The 22785-nt window shown below is 34.8% G+C and overlaps 1 protein-coding gene across 1 annotated transcript in view; it reads left to right on the top strand.

The window, feature by feature from the left end:
- LOC110376090 (exostosin-2) overlaps window positions 1–18977 on the top strand; it is a 37525-nt gene extending 18548 nt beyond the window's left edge. The window contains exons 5-7 of the mRNA XM_021334444.3: window positions 8018–8138; window positions 17866–18024; window positions 18666–18977. Of these exons, the coding sequence (XP_021190119.2) occupies window positions 8018–8138; window positions 17866–18024; window positions 18666–18887 (502 nt within the window). The 3' untranslated portion in view covers window positions 18888–18977. The remainder of the gene's footprint in view (window positions 1–8017; window positions 8139–17865; window positions 18025–18665) is intronic.
- The last annotated feature ends 3808 nt before the right edge of the window (window positions 18978–22785 follow it).

The following is a 22785-nucleotide window of genomic DNA, read 5'->3' as shown; positions in this document are numbered from 1 at the left end:
AACAAAGCGGACTATAACTAGAATTAGGACGGCAATGTTTAGGAAATACTCGTAGCAGTGAATATTCGCCCGCATTGGAGAATTTGAACTTCGTCAAGCGTAAACTCGGCTGTGGTTTGTAGTTTATTAAATAGGATTTAAATGGAATGGCCATTAAGTTAGGTGTTGACTGTACTTGTAAATATTGCCGCAGAAATAGATTCTGGTAATATCGGTGTTGGGTTATACGTATTGGTTATGTTCTTGGAAAATGTGGCACCATGGTTCTATGTTAATTTTCTAGAAAATTATGCGAGTGCTTCAGTGGTTTTCACGAAACTCCTGATAATGTTTGTTCTGTAAAGTTACTATGAGCTCATTACGAGCATAGCTGTTATTTAGCTTTTATTTTGCTTTGATTTATTTTGTTTGTGCGCAAATTGCAAGGTTTTTGCAAAAAAATGAGTTTTGTGTTCGAGGTTTTAAGAACCAACATGAAGAGAGAATCTCAATGGCTTTTTTAGAAGATCACGCGACATGCCTTTTGTATATCGTTAGATATGAATTATACCTCATATTCACAGTTTTTTTAATCATGTTGTCGCGTATGTTGTAGTCGATAACATGCAATAATTGTTAGAGTGGAACTGTTTGTACTAAACTACACGTACGACATATTATTATTTGTTTTTATAATGTACGTGGAAACAGCAGAATTTTTTAGACACGTTTTACGTATCGTTAGATACCTCCATATAGTTTATTTTAGTTTCTAATTACATGCTACTGATTTATTTTATTTTACGAAGTCTCACAAAATTTTAAAGCTGTCGGTCGTACGTAATTTCAGGGGCTAATGTAATTAAAATAAGCCTACTATAATTAAAAAAAATTAGACTTATCCACCTTTTTCTACCTATTTGTTCTCGTAAAACTCAAAGACTAGGCACAAAAAGTTTGTATGAAGTACAAAGTTCGATCGAATCGATCTCCATGTTAATACAATCGCTCCCTTTTGCATGCTAATCGCATGTAAATATCAACAATATGCGAAATGTACTATTACACACTTTGTCTCAATTTGATTCCGATGTTTCTACGTAAAATAAAATAAACCGGTCAAGTGAGTTTGTACGGGTGTAAAATGGGTTCTGTACCTTGAGTAATCAGGAAATACATACTTAATATACGAAACACACAAAAAATACAGAAAGATTATGTACAACGGCGAGCTTAACCCAGAATTGGGTTCTCTTATAGTCAACCTTAAAGCGATAGAGAGATTTAAAACAAGTAGGGTAAATCACAAGAGCACAACAACATTAAATTAATGAACAAACAACCATTGGACCAAAATTTACTTATATTCTTCGCTCCTCACATATATGGAAGCACCCACAAGTTTTGGACAAAGTTGACCAAATTATCAGAAGCACCCTCACCTCCATCCTCAATGTGGCCTTGGACGATCGAGCCTGGCAGCAAGCTGCACTCCCAATACGCATGGGAGGTCTCGGCGTCCCCAAAATTTCAAGTGTTAGTTTACCGGCATTCCTCTCCTCGGTTCACGGTACTGATACGTTAACCAGAAAGATATTGTCGTCTTCTGCACTGGTTGATGTTGAAGTACCGTGTTTGACCGATGCGCTGGATGCCTGGAAAATGGCTACTCCCAATACGGATTTGCCCGGCAACCGCTGCTCTCAGAGACAATGGGACGGGCCGCTCTGTTGCACTATACGGAGTAATCTATTAAATACGTGTAATAGTGCTGTTGAGCGTGCCCGTTTGTTGGCTGTGGGAGAGTGGGAGTCGGGCCTCTGGTTACAGGCGATCCCGTCATCTAGCATAGGCACTATGCTGGATGACACAACGTTCCGCATCGCTACATGCTTACGGTTAGGCGCTCCCTGTGTTGCTCCGCATCGCTGCCATTGCGGTGAAGCCGTCGACAGCCTCGGGCACCATGGTCTGTCGTGCTGCAGAAGTGCTGGTCGTATTGCACGGCATGCCAGCATTAACGACATTATCCGTTGTGCTCTTTCCACCGCCGGCGTGCCAGCCGTGTTAGAGCCTAATGGACTGGTACGTGACGATGGAAAGAGGCCAGATGGTATGACGTTGTTGCCATGGAAGTTAGGTAGGCCCTTGGTGTGGGATGCAACTTGCGTCGACACCCTGGCGCCATCGCATCTTCCCTGCACGGCAGGTCATGCTGGTGCGGCTGCTGCTTCTGCAGAGACCACCAAGCGGCGCAAGTATAGTAACCTTATTGGGAACTATACTTTTGAGCCGTTTGGGGTCGAAACGCTCGGACCATGGGGCCCGAGTTCGCGGTTACTTTATAAGGACATCGCGAAAAGGCTTGTCGACGCTTCGCGTGACCAGAGGGCTGGCTTATTCTTCGGACAAAGAATTAGCATTGCCATTCAACGTGGCAATACAGCCAGTCTTCTGGGCACGTTTCCGGAGGACAGTGATGCGGAGGAATACTTCGACGCCTGATCGATGCTCTTTTATATTTTATGTTTTATGTTTATATATATTTTGTATATAGTATTTTATTTTTAGTTTTGTATAAAGATAAGTAGCTTAAGTTTGTATATATGTATACTTGTATAGTGTGTACATTGTAGAAATAGATTATAAAAATTTGTAGCACAATAAATGAGGTGATTGTAAAAACAATAATAAAAATTACCATAATATATATAAAACAAAATATTTTTTTTGTAATTGAATCATATATTTTGTATTAGGCACAGATTTCGAGTCATTCACTTATATCAAATTTTAACTAAGTAGTACTTAGGTACTAGAGTAAGGTTCAGTTTTGCGATCCTCAGTGTTTGAAATCGATGTCACAGGTTAGAACCTAACAATGTTTAAATTGAAAAACTTTGGCATTGCCTGTGACTGCAAATAGAAACTTCTCGAGGCAAAAACTGTCAATAATAGCCTGGTTTTTAATAAATTACACAGCCATGTTGCTATATTGCCAATGTTCACACATAAATAAAAAGTTTTTGCCTTTTGATTAGAGAACCCTAAAAATGTAAAAATAATGAAAAAAATATACTACTGCATAGTTACACATCGGATGTTAGAATAGTTTTTATCCTAAAACAAATGTTCCTATCTTTGTGATGGACTGTCTAGAGTTAGAATTTATTGACAGTAAAACTAGAATATCAAGTTTTTCAAGAGTAGTACGATTTGCGAACGATTGAAAGTAATGAATTATATTATACCGTCACGGCATATCATGTGTTGTTATAGGGTTGCCACTTAAAAAAAAAAACAAGGAAAATTCAAGCATTTAATCCTAGAGCGATTAAAAATTTGCAATGCAAATAAATAAAAATGATAAGAATGGTAATTTTACGGGTATTACCATAGATAATTTTGATATGAAAAGATTGCAATTGCGATACATCTTAAAATGTTTGATAAGCAGGTGTCCTCGTTTGGGAAACACACCGCGTAAATTAATTTTATTTTGGTGTCAAATGTCACAAGTAAAACCCATATCCGTGTTTATAAATATTACTTAGAATTTGTAAAAAACTTGTTTCACGATTCCACACGTCCAAAGTTTTTATTTATTAGTCACGAAATAAAAAGATGCACAATAATAAATTATTGCTTTTCGCACCTCAATTGCTATATGACAGAATTATCTATATAGTTGTGACAGCCCTACCCGTCATTCATAGCACTTTCATTGGCGTCAAATCGCGGTGGGCCGCATGACCGATTAGCTGTCTATAACTACAAACTACTGCTGTTACAATAAAACTCAGACTATGCTCTTCAGGGAAAAGGCTAGGCAGATGATGATGACTCTATGACAAGCTTGATATATTCAAGAAATAAACTAATGATTCAATTGATCAAGCATTTACATTTAACCGCATTTCAAGTCACATCAAGATTATCTATCAGTAGTTAAGAGCCTACTCCAATGAAGTATATGTATAGACTTACAGCAGTAACATTACAATGTCTAAAGAGAAAGTAAATGGAAATGCATGAATCCGCAGATTTATCCCTCTTGGCCGTAATATGTCACGAGCAGGTATCTACGACAGATGTCTCTTTCCTTGGTTCTAGGACATGTTATTTGGCCCAAGGATTCATGTACATTTTGGAAAATAATATCTTTATTACTTATGTGATGATAGTAGTAACTAGTAGCTTATTTCGAGATCCTCTCATGTTTTACTGATGTAATCGGATCAAAATTTTAGTACTTCGCCTTTGTAGGTACAGCCTGGTTTTCGAAATCCCCCAATACGGAGTGTAAAATGTTCCGTCACATTTTAGACTTTGTCTGCACGTACCTGCTATCATCCGCCCAGATTCAAAGCATAAAGCCAAAGAATAAAAGCAGCTTACTCTCGTAATCTGTTCCAGATTTGGCACAGAAGTGTTCCGAATCATTAAAATCCATTAAACCCATCTTTGAAATTACTCCCGTGAAGGAGGCTCTTGAGTGCGTCTTCAATAACAAAACAAACCCGGTATTAAATAATTCCGTCTTCGTAACGTATGATTGTGACGTAAAAATTGATTATCCACTTCACATGAATGTTTTATGAAGCGCGCTCTGGAGCGGCCTACAGATACGAGTCTCGTACGAATTATGATGAGGTCGTTGACTTATCGTTATCAGTGCGATTATCTGCAGATACATGTGAGTTATGTTTACGCTTTCCGACACTGGAACATTATGTTCGTCTAATGACGTGTCGGCGTTATCGTGTCCCTTTATAAATCCGCGTACGTAATCCGATGGGGCTTTCTTTGAAAACTCATTGTTGGTTATTCGAAACTGCCTATATCGAAAAATCCTATTTACCCTATTTTTTCCTTAAATTACACGCCTGACCAATTTCATCCCTTATCCGCTATAGGAGGTTTTAAAAGTTATTCTTCGGCTGTTATTTGTTATAGCATTGAACACGGATATAATCTTATAACTATCAGTGTGGGTCATCGTCAAGATAGTCACATATCGCGCCGGACTTATCTCAACAAGTTACGTCTTCTTTGAGAAGGGACGTAGCGTAATTAACAAAACTTTTCTCTTTATTATTTTTCTCGGGTCCGACTCGGAAAGCTAAGATCGAACCATATTTGAGACGGTAAATTGTAAAAATGTTCCATTTCTGTTCTGCTACTTATTTCTAGCATCTCGAGAGGCTATTGGAAAAATATTTTTGAAGTACACAATTTTCCTCGTTTACCAATTTTTGTTTTAGAAGCGGAAATATCAAAATTCGAGACATAAATGTTTAGCTTGATGACATTGGCTATTTCTTCCAATGGACATCAGTTGGAGATTCCAGATATGAAAGTAGAACAATGGAATTCATTTTTGCAATAATATTACTTTGTCCGTGGCTTTTGTTCGGTAAAAGTTGTAAAGGTTTCATAACTTCATTAGCATATAATAATGTTACCAGTTTTAGGATTCTATGAAAGAGAACGGCCTACGGCCTAGATTCGCAATCGTTTATAGGCCCAGTCTGGTTTGTAGAGGTAGATTAAAGCGGTAGTTATCTTGACGTTTTTAATAAATGCTTGTTTTCTCACGATCTTTGCATAGATAATGAAAAAATTATGAATAAATTAGCTTAATTCGCGGTATCTCAAATCCAATAAATAATCATCGATTTCGGTTTATCTCATAATTTAAAAAGAACATCATCATTAAGTGTCGATTTACGAGCTAATCTTGATCAAACAAATCCGGGATTAACACTACTAAATATGCCATGAACTTTAAAACCGCGTTGTAGCTGTGTAATCCGTTCCGGTCTGAGGAAACAAAGCCAGCGATGTGTGTTAGTAGAAAAGTTTCCCTGAAATTGGCTTTAATCCCTTCAATGTCAGTCAGGGCACGGCTCACTTCTGGATCCCATAAACTTGATGTACGGCCCGTGAGGAGTTTCGGGACAGGTTTAGATGCCAATCGGTCATTAAATCAATCGACCGAATGATATAGGTGTTATGTTGTCAATGATGAATAGGCTTCGTCGGTTGGCGATCGAGGGATCGTATGAATTAGGGAAGGATAAACAACCTTTTTGCGAGCGATTAGACATGGCTTTAGGTGTTGATTATCCTGTATATTCTCGCAAGTATATGTAGCAGGAACTTGTAAATATTTACGTGATTTCAAAAATAACATTAAGTATACCTACGTTACTATTATATTAAATACATACCAAAAGAGGAAAACCTATTAGTTTCTTCAGCTTTACATAAAGGTTATTTCTGGAACTACTTTGAATTCTTTCCCAAATCGTACGCTACACTATTCCGGAGTGACATAGGTTACGTTTAACATTCTTGCGTCCGAAGAGGGCTTACTATTTTAGAGCCCCAAGGGCACAACAAAGAAAAGGGAGTTTTCCGACTAACGTCGCTGTAATTGTAGGGCAAAAGACAAAATAAAAATAACATTAGGAAACTCCTAATTGCTGTTAAAATGGCCGTCAAGAGTCGTCGAAAGCACTTTGTTTGCAAAATGTACGAAGTTTGCCTGTAGTACTTGGGTACCTATGTTTCAGCTTTTCCGTGAATGTAAGCATCTTTACTGCGGCGCAAGTCATCCACGAAGGCAAACTTCAAGTTATGTAATATTGCCATGTCATATAACCTTCGCAGCCTGTCTATAGTACAACCCTTTCTCTCTGATGCTTTGCTTGCGCGGAATGTTAAGTAGATGAAATATTCCGTGTTTTTCCTCTTTCCCTCTTTGCTCGGGACCTAATGCTGTTAAAATAGCGGTCTTTAGAGCAATTATTTTTATATTGAGGACGGGGAAATATATTGCCCTAACTGATAATGTAAAATAGAAAGTAATTTTCTGACATTTGGTGAATAATGTAGAGAAGATTTGTCGTATATTTGCAGAGCTTCAGCACGTACTTCTATGAAGTTATACGAATATATTAAGTTTTAATTAGAACACGTACAAGAAACATACGCTTAGATGCAAGTGAAACAGCGCTTTCCTAATGTTGTCAGCTAAAACTATTGTTTCCAGTAGTTTGGTACCAACATCTTGTCAAGCCACGCCTTATGCTGTGATAATTTGTAATTTGTGAAGATCAAATCATTTGTCATCAAGGCGTGTTCAAATATACTAACTGTCCATTTTCTATCAAAAACAAACTAGAACATTTTGTAAGCGTGTAACTGAAATAAGTAAATAATATTTCGTTTAGTAATATTGTGGTTGACGAGACACTTAATTTTGTTTTTATCAAAGGCTGTCACGCACAGTTTTGTGTTGGCTTACCATACTTTGGAAGGTAAACTATTATTGTATTCAGTGTTTCAGACTAGATTGTTCTTACTTTTAGAAATGGAATTGTTTGTTACTTTGTTTCTGCGCTTTGATATAACAAAAGATGTAGAATAAACTAATTTGGCTGAAGCAACTTTTGAACCCTTAAATCTCAGACGACCGAGTTAAGAAAATTCGAGCAATTTTTTAATGTGCAAAAATAACTGAACGTTGCTGAAATATCAAATCTCTTGCGAAATAAAAGCAACTTTATTGTAATTTTTGCCATTTTTCCGGCAATATAGTTTGCGGAATTCAGGAGTCGACTATATTACCTGACGTAATAAAGCAACATTGTACTGTTTTGTAGGAGTTATTTTGTCATCTTGTTTAGATGAGGAGGAAACTTTGCGTATAAGTTGTTCTTTGTCCTTGTTCTTGTTGTGTGTTTTTGTTTATTATCTAGCTAATAAATAACAAATGATTGCGTGACATGACACAACTGATTTAGATGACTATTTCTTAGGATTCCATACCCCAAGGGAAAATCGGGATCGTATTTCTAGATAACGGTACGAGATCCTTCTTGCTCTAGTTCGACTCGGACTTGACCGGTTTTTTGGTAGTTCCCAGGATTTAGAACCGATGCAATGTGGTTTACGATTATTTCCAAAAAGTGGAATCGCTATCGGAACGTTTGGGTCCTCTGTTACATAATATTTATTGTACGTATTTCAGTTTCGACGTGTGGCGTGAGTTCCCCGACCGAATAGTGGGGTTTCCGTCCAGACTGCACGTGTGGGATAACTCCACGAACTCCTGGCGGTATCACAGCGAGTGGACCAATCAGATATCTATGGTAAGCTAGTACATATTTCATCTATTACCCCTAAAGTTTATTTGTTGTGCCACTTTTTCTTCCAGCAAAAATATGTAGAAAGTCTGGAATGGTTTGCGTTTATAGATTGTCTTTTGTTTTGACGTTAGAAAAGTGCTGACTGATCAGCCTAATTTGAACTATTTCAGTTTGGTACATTTCTGAGTTATGTGGAGAATGTGGCATGCGGCATACATGTACATACAATTCAGTATATCGCTGCCAATTGATGCTGCTTGCGTTCACCGCATACCTTAACAGCATCTCAGACTGAGGACTAAACTGTGGGCCGAAAGTGTTTAGTCTGATAATAATTGCGTTTGATATCATACCTATAAGACTGTCCATACCTGATCTTTGTATTGTGGGCACTATCGTACATATGCATATTGATTAAAAGCCCCGTCAATATATTGGCCGACTAAAAGTAGCCTTCAAGGGGTAACAGCGAAGAATCCATTATCCCTTATAAGGTAATTTTTATATATTTTCACTTCTTTATGTCAATTGTGATATGTACCTTTTATTTGACAGTTCAATGATATTGTGTAGCTTTGACTACTTATTGAATGTAACGGCGAAATGTGTATTGAATTCCTTTGGAACGGGTATGTCAATTGAATACCCGTTTTTTACGTGATTCGGACGTTCAATAACTAAATTGGTTTTGACCAGTATTTGCGAATATATAGTAAATTCATTGATGTCAAAGTAATAAAGTAATACGTTGAGTGACCCATTTCATTGATTCTGTGAGTACCTATTTAAGACGAATTTTATAGAGGTCTGTTCGCGTTATAATTGCTCAAAGTTCGAATCAATATGTATCTCAGATTGAGGTATAATTGACCATTATCTAGGCACATCAAGTTTGTTCTCACTAAACTAAAACCAGCATAACGTGTCAAACTGCATATTGCAACAAATATTAACCAGCAAAATGACGGGAATAATTTCAAAATGACAAAATTATGCTAAACTTCGGCACAAACCAACAACACGTTCAATTTTAATCATTATCAATTCGCATGTAGATGAGGTCAGCTAATTACATAAAAACTGGGCTTAATCAGGCGCCATTGGGTTTAATTAAAAAAATAACGAGTTTAATTATATTATCAGTTGATATGTGATATTTTAAAATGGTGTTTGTTTTACGGACAGGTCAATATGGTTCTGTTGGTTATCGCTTGTAATCTGAGCAAGTTATCAATCATGGCCTGGATTACGGGCGTTGTGGACTGTAGTTGCTGGTTATAACTAGCTATAACCTGTTTCTGTTATTGTATGTACTGAAGTATTGTTTATGTATTTTGTGATAAGATTTCCGCGTTGTTGCTTAGTCACCAACACCCTTTTCTTTTCCATAACTTTCCATTACTTTTCTTGCCACTGCAGGGCTCAGGCCTCTTTGCACACAGAAATGGCGTACTTACAGAAAATCACAATTGATTGATCTGACTTCAAACATCATTTTAGCCATTTCTAATCAGGAAAATAAACGAAAGTAAACAAAACAATTCAAAATAATGGATTGTAATGATATCACTAGGAAGCGATGAAAGAAGAGCGTTTTTGGGGGCGCTTTCCAATGTAATTGACGTCGAAAAGTGCTTATTTAATTAGCCTTATTTCAATTAACGGCTATATTTGACTTTGGTTAACGTCACTGGTGTACTCAAATGTCGATTAGTTCTATTTACTTTCCAAGTCAATCCAAAATATTCCTTGCTATAGAGCTCGTCATAAGAGATCCAAGGCCTTAGCAACGGTCCAATTGTCTCAATCAGAACTGCATATAAATATTTATTTGAGCAATCAGCATTTGTTAGGCCCACTTACAGCTCACGTGCTTCTTAGACATCGTTCCACGGTCTATAAAAACTGCACCCTTATTTTATGGAAGTATGTTACTAGCTCTTACACGTGGTTTCGCCCTCGTCTCGAGGGGACTACTATCTGAGCCCTTACAAAATATAGCCTATGTTACTAGTTTCTCGATTGTGAAAGTTTTCCAAATCAGCCCAGTAGTTTTTGAGTCTTTAGGGTAGAAACAAACAAACCAAAAAAAAATACTATCCTCTTTAGATTATTTTCCTATGATGCTCACTATGTCTTGATTTCACTTGCAATATCTTTTAGTTTGATGGGGCCATTTACTCCTAACCACCAATTGATTACCAAATTAAAATTGAACAAGTATTGGGTTACATGCAAACTCCCGCAACATAGCTGAAACTGTTTTTGTTCAGCTGACCGATTAAATAACCAACTGTTGATAAAGTTGGACCCTAACCGCTATATGAGAAATTGGAGATGTGTTGTACCTTCCTAATTTTGATACAATAAAATATATTGATACAATATTGATACAATAAAATATTTTTTACAATTTTCTCGTTCGGCTCTGATAAACGTGCGTATAGATAGTTCAACTCAGATTTGCGCGCGGCCCTATGTGTGCGTCGGCTTGTAAATATACAACTTTCATTCGTGTGACAGTGACGTCGTCCGAGCATGACGTGTTCTTATCACTTTTTGTTATGGGTACAGTCGTTTACGAAAATACTAGTTATTCACGGAGAAATTATTAAGGAGTCAGATAAAGCGTTTCAAAAAATAAAACAACATTCAAAGCTTTTTATTATTAAATATAGTTTTTCATTATTTTCTCATACGTCTTTTCAAATTGACATTGATAGTATCTAAGAATTAAATACTCCTTAAGTACATAGTTTCTAGCTCGGGGTACGCGGACAATAAATAAAAGTGTGGACTAAGAATGTAAAAAGAGGTACAATCTAGTATAATAATGTAAACAAAATGTGTGGGGAATTTTAAAAAATTATATTGCTTCGCATAATGTCGACCAACATAACAAAATAATGAAACTCATAAATGAACGTTTAAGTCAAATTGATGAAGGGATGTGGCGTAATACTTGTCGACATGTAAAAAAGAAAAAAGAAGAATACTATAGACATTTTGACATGGAAACAGAATTTATAATTCACCTTGGAGAGTAGCAAATCCGAAATTTTATCATTTGATTTTTCAAACAGCGATTCATAATCATTAAAAATAAATAAACATTAAATTACGTAGTAACCGTTTTTCTTTAAACACCCGTATACAACCCCTAAATAACTGTATTGTCCCCGACTGTACCTCTTGTCACGCACACAAAGTCACTGTATATGTACAAGGGTTACCCACACATAAGGCCGCGCGCACGACTGAGTTGAACTTACTATACCTAGCTATACCATTAGGAGTGTTAACATTCCTCACAACCAATTACATGGCATCATAGCGTTCAAATGTTTAGAAGCAGCCAGTATGTTGACCCAGTGGGCCGAGATATGCGACCTTCGCGTTATTGTAGTAACGAGATGTAGTGGCCGGATGGTGTGGATGCACTGGCCACTAGAGGACCTATTGTTTTTGTCATTTGGATTTAGAACAACCGCTGTTTTTATTTCGTCACCTATTCTTTTTTTTTGCTATAGAAAAGACCCTAAAATTATAAATAAAACAGATGAGTATATCCGGCAATATACAAAAATATCGCGAAATCATGTTTGTTGTATGAGAGCACCCATAAATATTAATATTTTATGACGTAAATGTTTTCCAACAATAATACCTACTCATACAAATTTGAACTACCCCGTAATCACGGTTCATGAGATTCAGCCGGGTGACTGATGGACGGGCAACGGAGTCTTTCTACTGGGGCCCCGGTTTTTACCCTCGGGGTATAAAACTGTAAAAAATTTAAAAATATTATGCAACAATTTTCTCCAGCTTCGCTTATCAGCGTTTCATAGAATGTATTAAAATATTTAGTAGCAATCAGTGAACCAAGCCCAGCGCAATTCCCTAATGGCTGTTAATTAGTAGCTACATTGATTAATTAATTGGTAGGTTAAAATTCAATAACCCTTCGGTATTACCCGTCTCGGATTTGACACCATAGACAATGGAATTCCAATGGAAGTTAATTTTGACGACTTAAAACGGTTTATTACCCCATTTTATGGGTAAGTAACCTTTTAAGGTAATAAAACTCCAGTATTCGATAAACTCAAATGTAAGGAGACGTTCAATGTAATTTTTTCATGAGTTCTACTTAAAAATGCTTGTTTGAATTCAATAAATGAGTTTAAAATAACTCGTTTGCCACATCATCGAACCTCCCGACCCCAATCTATCCAATTTAATGTTTTGTGAAAAGTTTGATAACATTTCTACTCACGTAAGTAAGTTATCCCACCAAAAACATTAAATGTAAAAAAAGCCAAGCCTCTACGCAATTCTTCCACCGTAAAAAGTTGTGAGATCGCATAGAAGCCAAGTCCTGTTCAACTTTATTTGTAATAATAAATTAATATTTTGTGACTATATCAATAGTTTTGTTCACATTCCAAGAATATTGACTTGGCCATGAGCACAATAAACTATAAATATATATAATACAGCATATCTGGAAGAGGTGAAAGTCAAACATGAAGTTTAATATCACAGAATTAAATACTTTTAGTTTATTGTTATTAAATGACCGACAGTCAGAATCATCGAACATCAATGAACTGCACATGTACTATGGCGCATGTTTAGTCTATCGTGATCTCAAATTCCAATCAGTCCATAATCAGTCCAATCGTAAAATCATGTCCATATATAAATTTATCAATCCAACGGTATTTACACGGGGATACACAAGGAGCGACTTTTAACTTGTGCTCATGGCCAAGACAATATTATTGAAATGTGAACAAAACTATTGATATAGTCACAAAATATTAATTTATTATTACAAATAAAGTTGAACAGGACTTGGCTTCTATGCGATCTCACAACTTTTTACGGTGGAAGAATTGCGTAGAGGCTTGGCTTTTTTTTACATTTAATGTTTTTGGTGGGATCTAATTTATTTTTTGTAGGTCTCTTTCTTTTCTAAGTATATAAAAAATTAAATTAGCTTACATGCAACTTACTAAATATATTACAAACTAAATATGTACACCTAAAGTAGCACGAAAAATGCATTTTTTTAAAATAAAGTAAAAACTTTTCGAAATCGTCGAATTTTCGAATCGAATATCTTTTAGAATCAAAGGGGTTTATTTCAGAGATAGATGGCACTATCACATGAAATTATTTGTTTTTTTTTTTAAGTACTACTTATACTGAGCCATGTAACGAAACCATAGCGCGATTTAGACCAGGACAACGCCATCTATGAGCGAGCATGGAGTATTTATCGCACTGCATTTATATAAAAGATTTTATCATTATTCATTTCATTTAACCTAGCTAATAAAACATAATAACAATATACCACACTATGTAACAATAAAACAAATAGTAACATTTTGTACATAAATAAATAACAAAGTTATCAATGCAGTCAAAATTCATACACAATGTTCTTGAAAAACCGCAAATATAAATTTGTTTCCTATTTTTTTATTAATTTTTAAGGTTTTTATAATTTTCCCTTTATATGTAGCTAATAACCTGTCTTGGTGCCAAATTTGAAGGTTCTCAGTTTGCTAGAAGTACCTTAGACTTTTGATGATCGGTCAGTGAGTGAGTCAGTGACAAAATGGTGTAACTTTGATCGCTCATAACTCGTAAACTATTTATTCAAATGTCTTGTAATTATGAGACTGAGCTTGTTCTAATACTTACTCTTGGTCATCGAAAATCTAAACTCCTAGCTTTGTTCACATGGAAGATACAGGGTGCTGAAATAGCCGCGAAACGCTTCGAGAAAAGATGGTACGGCCGTGCCCGCTTTGCTCGAGTCTTGGCTGGGGCACTGCCGTGCCCTCAGATAATATAGGCAACTGAAACCTTTGTGACCTTTGTCATCGTTGTTAATGATTTGTCAAAAAAATATACATGTGTCAATCTGTCACCATCAAATCATGAAATAATTTTACAATAGTCATTTTTACATCTCATACATGTTTTCTATAAAAAAACACAAAAATAACAAAAAAATGGAAGACTTGTTTAAGAAACTGCAAAAAGACGGTAAAAATAACGTGGAGAACCTTGTGAAATGGATGAGTGAGGCTAAGCTTATAGATGTTATAACTACGAATGAGGATGAGAACGAGAGGAGGGTTCGTACGTTCTTTGACGACACGGCTGATGACGAAGCTATAGAGCTTGATCAGTTCAAGTCCGTCATCAAGAAGATCGCACATGACCAGAAGAAGAATTTCGAAGAACTATCGCAACAGCTCGCGGAAGATGGTCCTAAAGTAGTGAAAGCAGCTATTGCAGGCGTGAACGCGTTTAAGAAGGAAATTACAAAAGACGACTAAATTGCTCGAAGCTCGAAACACAAACATGTAGCAGATTTATAGAGATATTCGCAATGAAATATAATTTGTTGCTCATCCAATCCAATCTTTGCTTTTCATTTAGGCTGCCTCCGCTAATAACGAATTGAAAACAAACTTCAACTACACTTGGCTTAGTTATATAGAAACATCATTTGTATTTTTCTAGTCGAATGAGCAATTTATCTAGTTCATTTAATAATGGAATAGCTAGAAATTATTTCCGTTACGTGTTCTGAGTAAGGGTTTTTGATAAACGTAAGATTTATTCATTAACATTTTAACGAGTGTTTGTTTTGAAAAATCTTGTTCAGCTAAACAATAGGACGTGAGTGAAACAAGGCGGAAGCCAATATGTTGTAAAATTTCACATGTGAGCTATTCCCTTGTGAGCCATGCATTTTTGTGGGATAAAAAGTATTCCACGAACTTTCTTAAGGAAACATCTTGTTGATCGATTATGTTTTTAGTTTCGACGAAAGTCGAAGAAAAACACAGACATGTATTATTTGTTATTCATCTTCCAGTCACAAAACTGTGTGAATTTAAACCAGACCAAAATCTAAGCCGAACTAAAAGCGCTTCCGTCAAAAATTCCTATCTTAATTACTCAACTTCCATTAGAACAGTTCACACTTACGTACAGACGCATACATAAATTAATGAGTGCTCACACAACGCTTGATTGTGATTTACGAGCCCGACTGTACCATCCCGTGCTAAGTAATTCAATGAGACAATTGACTAAACATGGTTGGGCTGAGAGTTCATACCAATTGGGTGTCATAAGAACGACTAAGATTTGCCAAGAGGCATAAGCTATTGTCTGATTAAGACCTTTTGTAGACTGAGCTCATTATTATAAAGTTAACGAAAAAAAAATAATTTAATAATGTACCAATGAAACTTAATTAACTAGCCGATTTCTCGCGGTTTCATCCGCGTGGCCTGGGAACTAGTGTCCGTACCAGGATACATAATATGGCTGACTCGGGAAGAGTGTAGCTTTCCAACAGTGAAAGAATTTTTCAAATCGGTTAAGTTGGTTCGGACCCTGTAGGGTACAAACAAACAAACATTTTCCCCTTTTATATAAGTATAGATAATGGGCATCGAATACACATTGAGCAAAGAAGCTACTTTACCACACAACCACTACTCCATCATGAATGAATCAGTGTCAGAAACGTAGAACGTAAGAAACTCGAACGACTGTGACGTATAGTTCGCCTTACTTCTTCAAAGTAAAACTTTGACTTTGAAAATCAAGAAGTTAGACAAGACCGTTTCTGTCTGTTTGTTTGTATGCTCGGGTTTTTAATTCGGTGAACTGAGTTGACGTTTCGTGAAAGTACGAACTTTTCTTTGGAATAAAGTTTTTAGGGGTTTCAAAGTTTTTCTATTCAAATCTTGCTCGCTGAGTTTTTGTGTAGAACGTCAGAGCAATGTCTAATTTGTACTCTGATTCCGTATATGTTTATTATTTAGCTGTTTCTCGCGGTTCCATCCGCATCCGATAGGAACAATTCCTGGCAACCGGATTAAAATAGGCCTATTTTCCGTGAAAAAAATGGGCTTCCTAGAATCTCTTTTTTCAAATCAGACCAGTAGCTTAGTGCGTTGTCGTAAACAAATAAAAAGACAAGCAAACATAAATACTTAGAACCCAGGAAAAGTTTGTAGAACTTGAAAAGGTAACCTTTACATAAAGTCAATCCTTTTCTGTACCTACCTTTATGATATGATCTACATTCATCCCAATCTAGTCAGTCACTGAAATTATTTCAGTACATAATCGGAATTGACACATTAAGATGATGTCCCGAATATAGAAGTTACTACTCCGGTTCAAAGAAAATGATGACGCTAGGAAATGTTTATTACTTTCAATTGGATGTCGTCCAGTTTTTACGATGATTACCCCACTTTTTTCTTGTTTTTTCCTTGTATTCTTGATTTGTTATTTTACGAGCTTAGAATTTATTTGATGTTACAAGGGGTTTTAAGAAAAAGTGTCTTAATAAGGTATTTGGAGTACTTAATGAGTATGATACCAAATAATAGGCTAGTTTCCTAAAAAATAGTAATTAGTCCGTCTTGTAGATTGTCCAAAATTAAGCGATACGTATTTTTTCTTTTTTAAATTGGATCAGAACTTGTTAAGATATAGCGTGTTAAAGTTGAGTGTGACGTCACAAGTTGCTACAATTTTCAGGACACTGTGACGTAAAAGGCCCCCACTCCTAATTTTTGAAGCGTATTATCTTTGTCATTTTAAGTTTAATTAAAAAAAGAAAAAATACGTATCCAATATTTTTTGATTATCTAAAAAGCGGACTAAATATTATTTCATTATTTCGACCCTGGAAACTACCCTATTATGGCTCTCCTGAATACTTTGATGAGTTTTCCCTTCAATATAAACAATAAGTATTATTGTTTCAAAAAATATTTGTTTGTAAAGGTTCCGAAACTACCGATTTGAACTCCTCACTGTTGGAAAGCTACGCTACCCCGAGTGACAACGGCTATATTTTATCCAGGTACGGGAAGTAGTTCCCTCGGGCTGAATCCAGTATGAAATAAAGTAATTCAGTTCAGATATTTCTTAGAACTTTTACAAGTTTAATGCCTGAAGGTAAACGGCAATTTGCGAGGATATTTGACTAGAATTTCTTTGATGGTACTCTCATGTCCTTTCTTCGAAGTACTAATAGCCTACACGTGTTAGTTGTTTTTACTTTATATACTTTTTTCAAGCAGGAAAATGTCGACCAAAATGTAGTGAATTTATAATAATTGTTTTAACATGTATTGTTACGTGAATAACTAATGAGATTGCCAATTAGAGGCTCTTACGCTTTGGGTGCATGGTACGGAAATCACAATATGCGTTTTATATACACCCAAAGCAGCGTGGAGTTAGTGCTATTAAAAACCAGTGACTGGAGAAAGAGCCACTTTAAAGCTTTGTAGTAATTCCATATAGAAGATAGTTAAGTTTTCAGTAATTCATTGTAACTGTGTGCCATGGGAATAAAAATAGTATTTAGTTAGATAAATGAGCTATCTAATACTAAAAAACAAAAACTGCAAGTCGGAATGTAATATCTTAACCAATGTTACCCAAGTGGTATCAGGTTACCTAGTCAGGGTAACTGGGTTGAGGAAGTCTGATAGGCAGTCGCTCCATGTGGCACATCGGTACTCAGCTGCATCCATTACGACTAGTAGCCGAACTCAACATAGTTGGGACAAGTCTAGGCAGCTGATGGGCACCTTTAAGGGATCACTTCAGTTTTAATCAATTTTAGTGCTTATAGATTAAAGTGTAATATTTAAAATTCCAGGTACTAACGGGCGCAGCGTTCCACCACAAGATCTGGTCGTGGTACTACACGTACAAGATGCCGGCCGAGATCCGCAGCTGGGTGGACGATAACTTCAACTGTGAAGATATCGCCATGAACTTCTTAGTCGCCAATGTTACTAGGAAGGCGCCTATCAAGGTACGTTGTTTGTTGTGTGAATAAATTACTTCATAATTGTATGTAGTTGCCAGTAATTATATAAGTATTTTATAGTAGACTAGCTTCTGCCAGCGGTTTCACCCGCATCCCGTGGGAACTACTTCCCGTACCGGGATAAAAAGTAGCCTATAGCCTTCCTCGATAAATGGGCTATCTAACACTAAAAGAAATTTTCAAATCGGACCAGTAGTTCCTGAGATTAGCGCGTTCAAACAAACAAACAAACTCTTCAGCTTTATATAAGTATTTTATATTTTATAGTAGACTATAAAAGTTACAGTATGAAACTAATGTGTTATGCTTGAAGTCTAGTGTTTATTAATAGTTAATAATTTGAATTATTGTAAGAATATAAAAGTATTTTTATAATAATACGTCCAATCCCAAGATCGGTGTGATTGTTGCTTACTTAGGGGGGAATACGTTTAGCAGTGGAAGACATCAGGCTGATACAATGATATGATAGTTTAAGCTGTTTCGGAAACTGCCAGGAAGAATATATTTTTATCAGTTTTACTGCTGCTTATATGCTCTGTAAACAAGCATAAACATATTTTTTACATAAAGAAAAATACTTATTATTTTAACATCGTACTATAACCATCACTCAAAAATTCCAGGTGACGCCCCGCAAAAAATTCAAATGTCCAGAATGCACGAACACAGAAATGCTATCCGCGGACGCGCGACACATGTCTCAGCGCTCCGCCTGCATCGCGCGGTTCGCCCGCGTGTACGGACACATGGCCCTCCGCGCGGTCGAGTTCCGCGCGGACCCGCTGCAGTACCGCGAGGCGGGGGCGGGCGTTCCGCATGCTTATCCTGATATTGGCGCCTTGTAAGGTAAGGTTGGTGGCCCTCTGTTTTATAGTATGGGGATTTTTGTTATTTTTGAGTTGTGAAAAAAAAAATTGTAAATCCGGTTACATGTTAAGTATGTTATTTCAAAAGAAGGTTAAAATTCTGAGTTAAAAGTAACCGTATTTTTTATTTATTAAAATCATGTTATTCTAAAAATTTATCCCGAAATGCTGTAAAAGTAACTGCAATAAAAATGGCATTCGAAACTACAGTAAAAGAACATCCTATATTATAGTTTCTATCTCAATATCAATCAAATCAATCAATCAATTTTAATGTCACAGTTGAAAACAAAAGCTATTTATTGAAGTCTGAAAAAGCTGCCAATTTACCTCGGTAATATTAAAAGAATAGCATGAAATAGATTGTATAGTAAGTGTAACTTAGCTGGTTACCGGGGTAAATAATATATATAGTCTATGACTTCCAAGAAAATATTAACTCAACTTCACAGGATTTTGTTACCTATTTTGTATGATTATGGCCCATTATAGTCATAGGGCTGAATACCAGATTTTAAAATAAAAATGTCATAAAAAGTATTGAACAGAGGGCCCCAAAAAGTTAGAATTAAAGGAATGTAGGTGGTACGGACAATAACAAATTGATTGAAGGCTGTAAGAGAAATTAAATGGGATTTCGTCCCTAATACCAGGGTATGTAGTGTAAAACTGCCATTATTTCATTAAATAACCCCCACACACCCCCTTTTTATGTTTACGGTAGAAAGTTTATACTTTAAAGTAAGTAAACTCACTGCCTCTGAGTGAATATGATATACTTATCAAATATATTTGTGTTCTATTAATTTTGTAGATAGTATTGTTTAATTAAGAAATATAAAGTCATAATTTTAATATTCAAACAAAAAAAACCAGAACCAGAATATTTATTTGTAAGACAGAGGTATGTTACATGAAATACATAATCAAATGTGCAGTTATAAATGGCAAATCATTAAGGTATAACATCATTTATACATAAACGTCTCTATTTTACACTGGTATATCTATGAATCTGTTTCTGCGTATAAACTATTCTACCGTAAATATACAGTCCTCGCGAAAAGTGTTTGCGATACGTAAATATATTTCGCCGCCCAAAATCCCTTATATCCTTATTTAAGGACACGTGTTGTGAGCTTACTGATGCCTTCGCATTTGTTTGACGTTTTACAATGTCAAATTATTATAGTTATATACGGATATTATTTGTGATTATTTATTTGTTTATATTGAATGAGCTTTTACTGGCGTGTATCTTGGATGGATTGGTTTAATTCGACTTTCTTAAATGTATTTATTTTTAAATAAATAGCATTTTGAGTCTTTTATTTCTATAGATTTCTTAATGCATGAATTGAAACAATTCCATAAAGATACGAAAACGCTCGAGCTTTTATAAAAACACGGTCCCTGATGTAAACGCGTAGTAATAACACAAACATATCCGAATACAATACAGTATGTTAGCGAGTATTGTGTGTTTCTAATGATTTCATATCTTAAACTGATATTTATGGACGCGACTGAACTTTTTGCCAAATTAAGTAAGTATTTGAAAACATTTTTGGTAATTTTATTTAAAAAAAAAACAGATATGTACTTGTTTGAACCAAAAAAAAAAAGTTTTTTAAAATTATTTTTAAAATGTTAATTTTTTGTTAATTGTGTGGCGTTCATAAATATCAGTATTAAAGATAACCTCGTAACTTGCCATTCCTTTTAACAGTATAAAATAATTTTGTCTATGACAATAAGTTTGTTAGTAGTTAGTAAATATCCCCAATTGGTTTCAAGTCAATTCTTACTATTAAATATTGATGTGATTTTCACGTTATATGCCAAAATTTTGAAAAAAATCACTTAATCATCAGTTCAATTTTCATTGATGGATCGAAAAAAAAAACTTTGTGGTTTAAACAATTTTGGTATACAATTTGAAAATAAAAAATAAATGTTTAAATGTAATGCCATCTGTCCTTAGGTGAGTAAAGAAAAGATATTCTAAAGAGTTAGTGAAGGTAAATAGTAATATATAGACGTATAGCGAAATAGTCCATCTTGACATATCGGTGCTTGCGCGAGAAGTAATCTAATTCCTAATAATTTTAATTCTGTAGATATTATTATGTATTAATATTATATATGTAAGAAACGCACGATATATAAGTAGTGAGATATAAATAGATTTTATTAGTGTATAATTTATGCGAAATTATATAATATGTGTATTTTATTATATTTTTTGTATTTACCCTTTTTTGAATAGGGTGTAAAAGTTAATAGAAAGACTCAAAACATATTTGTGACTTGGATCACTGATTTCGAATGTTAGATTCAAACTGGCACTTTAAATGAAAATTTAGAATTTTCAATTATTATTCTTTACTTTGTCATTGTAGTTTCTTGGTTTTGATCATACAAATGAATTTGGTTCTTAATGAGGAAAGAATAGCTTTCTTTATACATTGAAACTATCCGTGCTTCTACCGCAAAAAAATTGTAGATGATTATTTAAGCTATTATTAACTATGGTTGGTCAGTAAATACTTTTACTACACCTAACCGTTGTCGAATTTTAATTTTTACTTTTTATATATTATGTGCATGTACCAATGAATTTTAACAATTCTACCATTTTTACTTTTATAAGAAAACTAAGTTTTCTTAAATAAAACAGCAAAAAGTACACACATTTAATAAATTAACGTATAAATCACGCGATCAATTTTTATTTTCTAGCAATGAACTATTACTATATTTTTTCTTGATATAATTTTTAATGAACTTTTTATTTGTTGACTCACATTTTTTTATATATTTTCAACATAATTATGTCATCTAACTACGTATCTACTATATAAGATTTACAAATTTTATAAAATTTCTTTGTAACATTATAAAATTTTGTGAGAACGATCAATATTTTTTAAATATTATAAATAATATAATTTAACAGACTGAATTACAAGCTACTAGGTGTGTAGCTGTTAAATAAATACATTTTAGATGTTTTTCTTTTAAATGTTAGCCAAAGACCTTAACGACTAGTCGCAGAGATGTATTTATTTTCGCATTTAATTATATTAAGTGGATGCTCTGTCGTTGTGTTGTTACCAAAACTGTCAAGTGTCAGACTGAAGAGTGTTTTATGTAGTAGAGTTATGCTAGATGCTAGGTAGACGGCGAGTAGGTGATCTGCTACGGGAATTTTAAGTGACATTGATGAAATATAACATCTTAAGAATTAAGTCTTCAATTTGAGAGTGTATAGGTTACATTTAGGCGGCGTGCATATCGTCACTTACATCAGTTGAGAGTGCCTGTCATTAATAAAGAAATACATGATGTTCAATATAATTAAAAAAACCTATTATCTTTTCATTGTACATGATACATTGTAAAGGTTTTTTATACATTTTCATTTTATGATTTGACCGCCAATTCGAAAAATGACCGATTTTAGATTGCAGTGATGTATTTTATTTTAATATCATTTGTTTGTCAATGTCACTTTGAATTTACGTTTAATGCAAAATGTAGAAACATTAGATTGGCCTACATAAGTGTGACTAGTTAAAAATGAAAAATAATTGATTAATGAGAAAAAAAACTGAAATCAATAACTTATTTGTAAAATAACTACTTTATACAAATAAATTATTGAATCAATTTTTAAATTATTATTTCATTTTTGAAAACCAAATAGTATGGGATCTTACTACACAAAACTTTATTTTTAGTCCACTGTCGTAATTTGACGCCAAAGTTTTTGACCGACTTTGCCAGAAGGGGGTTATGTTTTCAATAAAATCATACCGCAGCGAAATAAAGTCTAAAAACTATGGTCTTGAGTTTACAGTGGACTAAAAACATT

Source organism: Helicoverpa armigera, chromosome 7, assembly GCF_030705265.1.
Source record: "Helicoverpa armigera isolate CAAS_96S chromosome 7, ASM3070526v1, whole genome shotgun sequence".
In the NCBI taxonomy this organism is placed as follows: domain Eukaryota; kingdom Metazoa; phylum Arthropoda; class Insecta; order Lepidoptera; family Noctuidae; genus Helicoverpa; species Helicoverpa armigera.
Note: the sequence above shows the minus strand (reverse complement) of the source record. Positions and strands in the feature narration are given on the sequence as shown.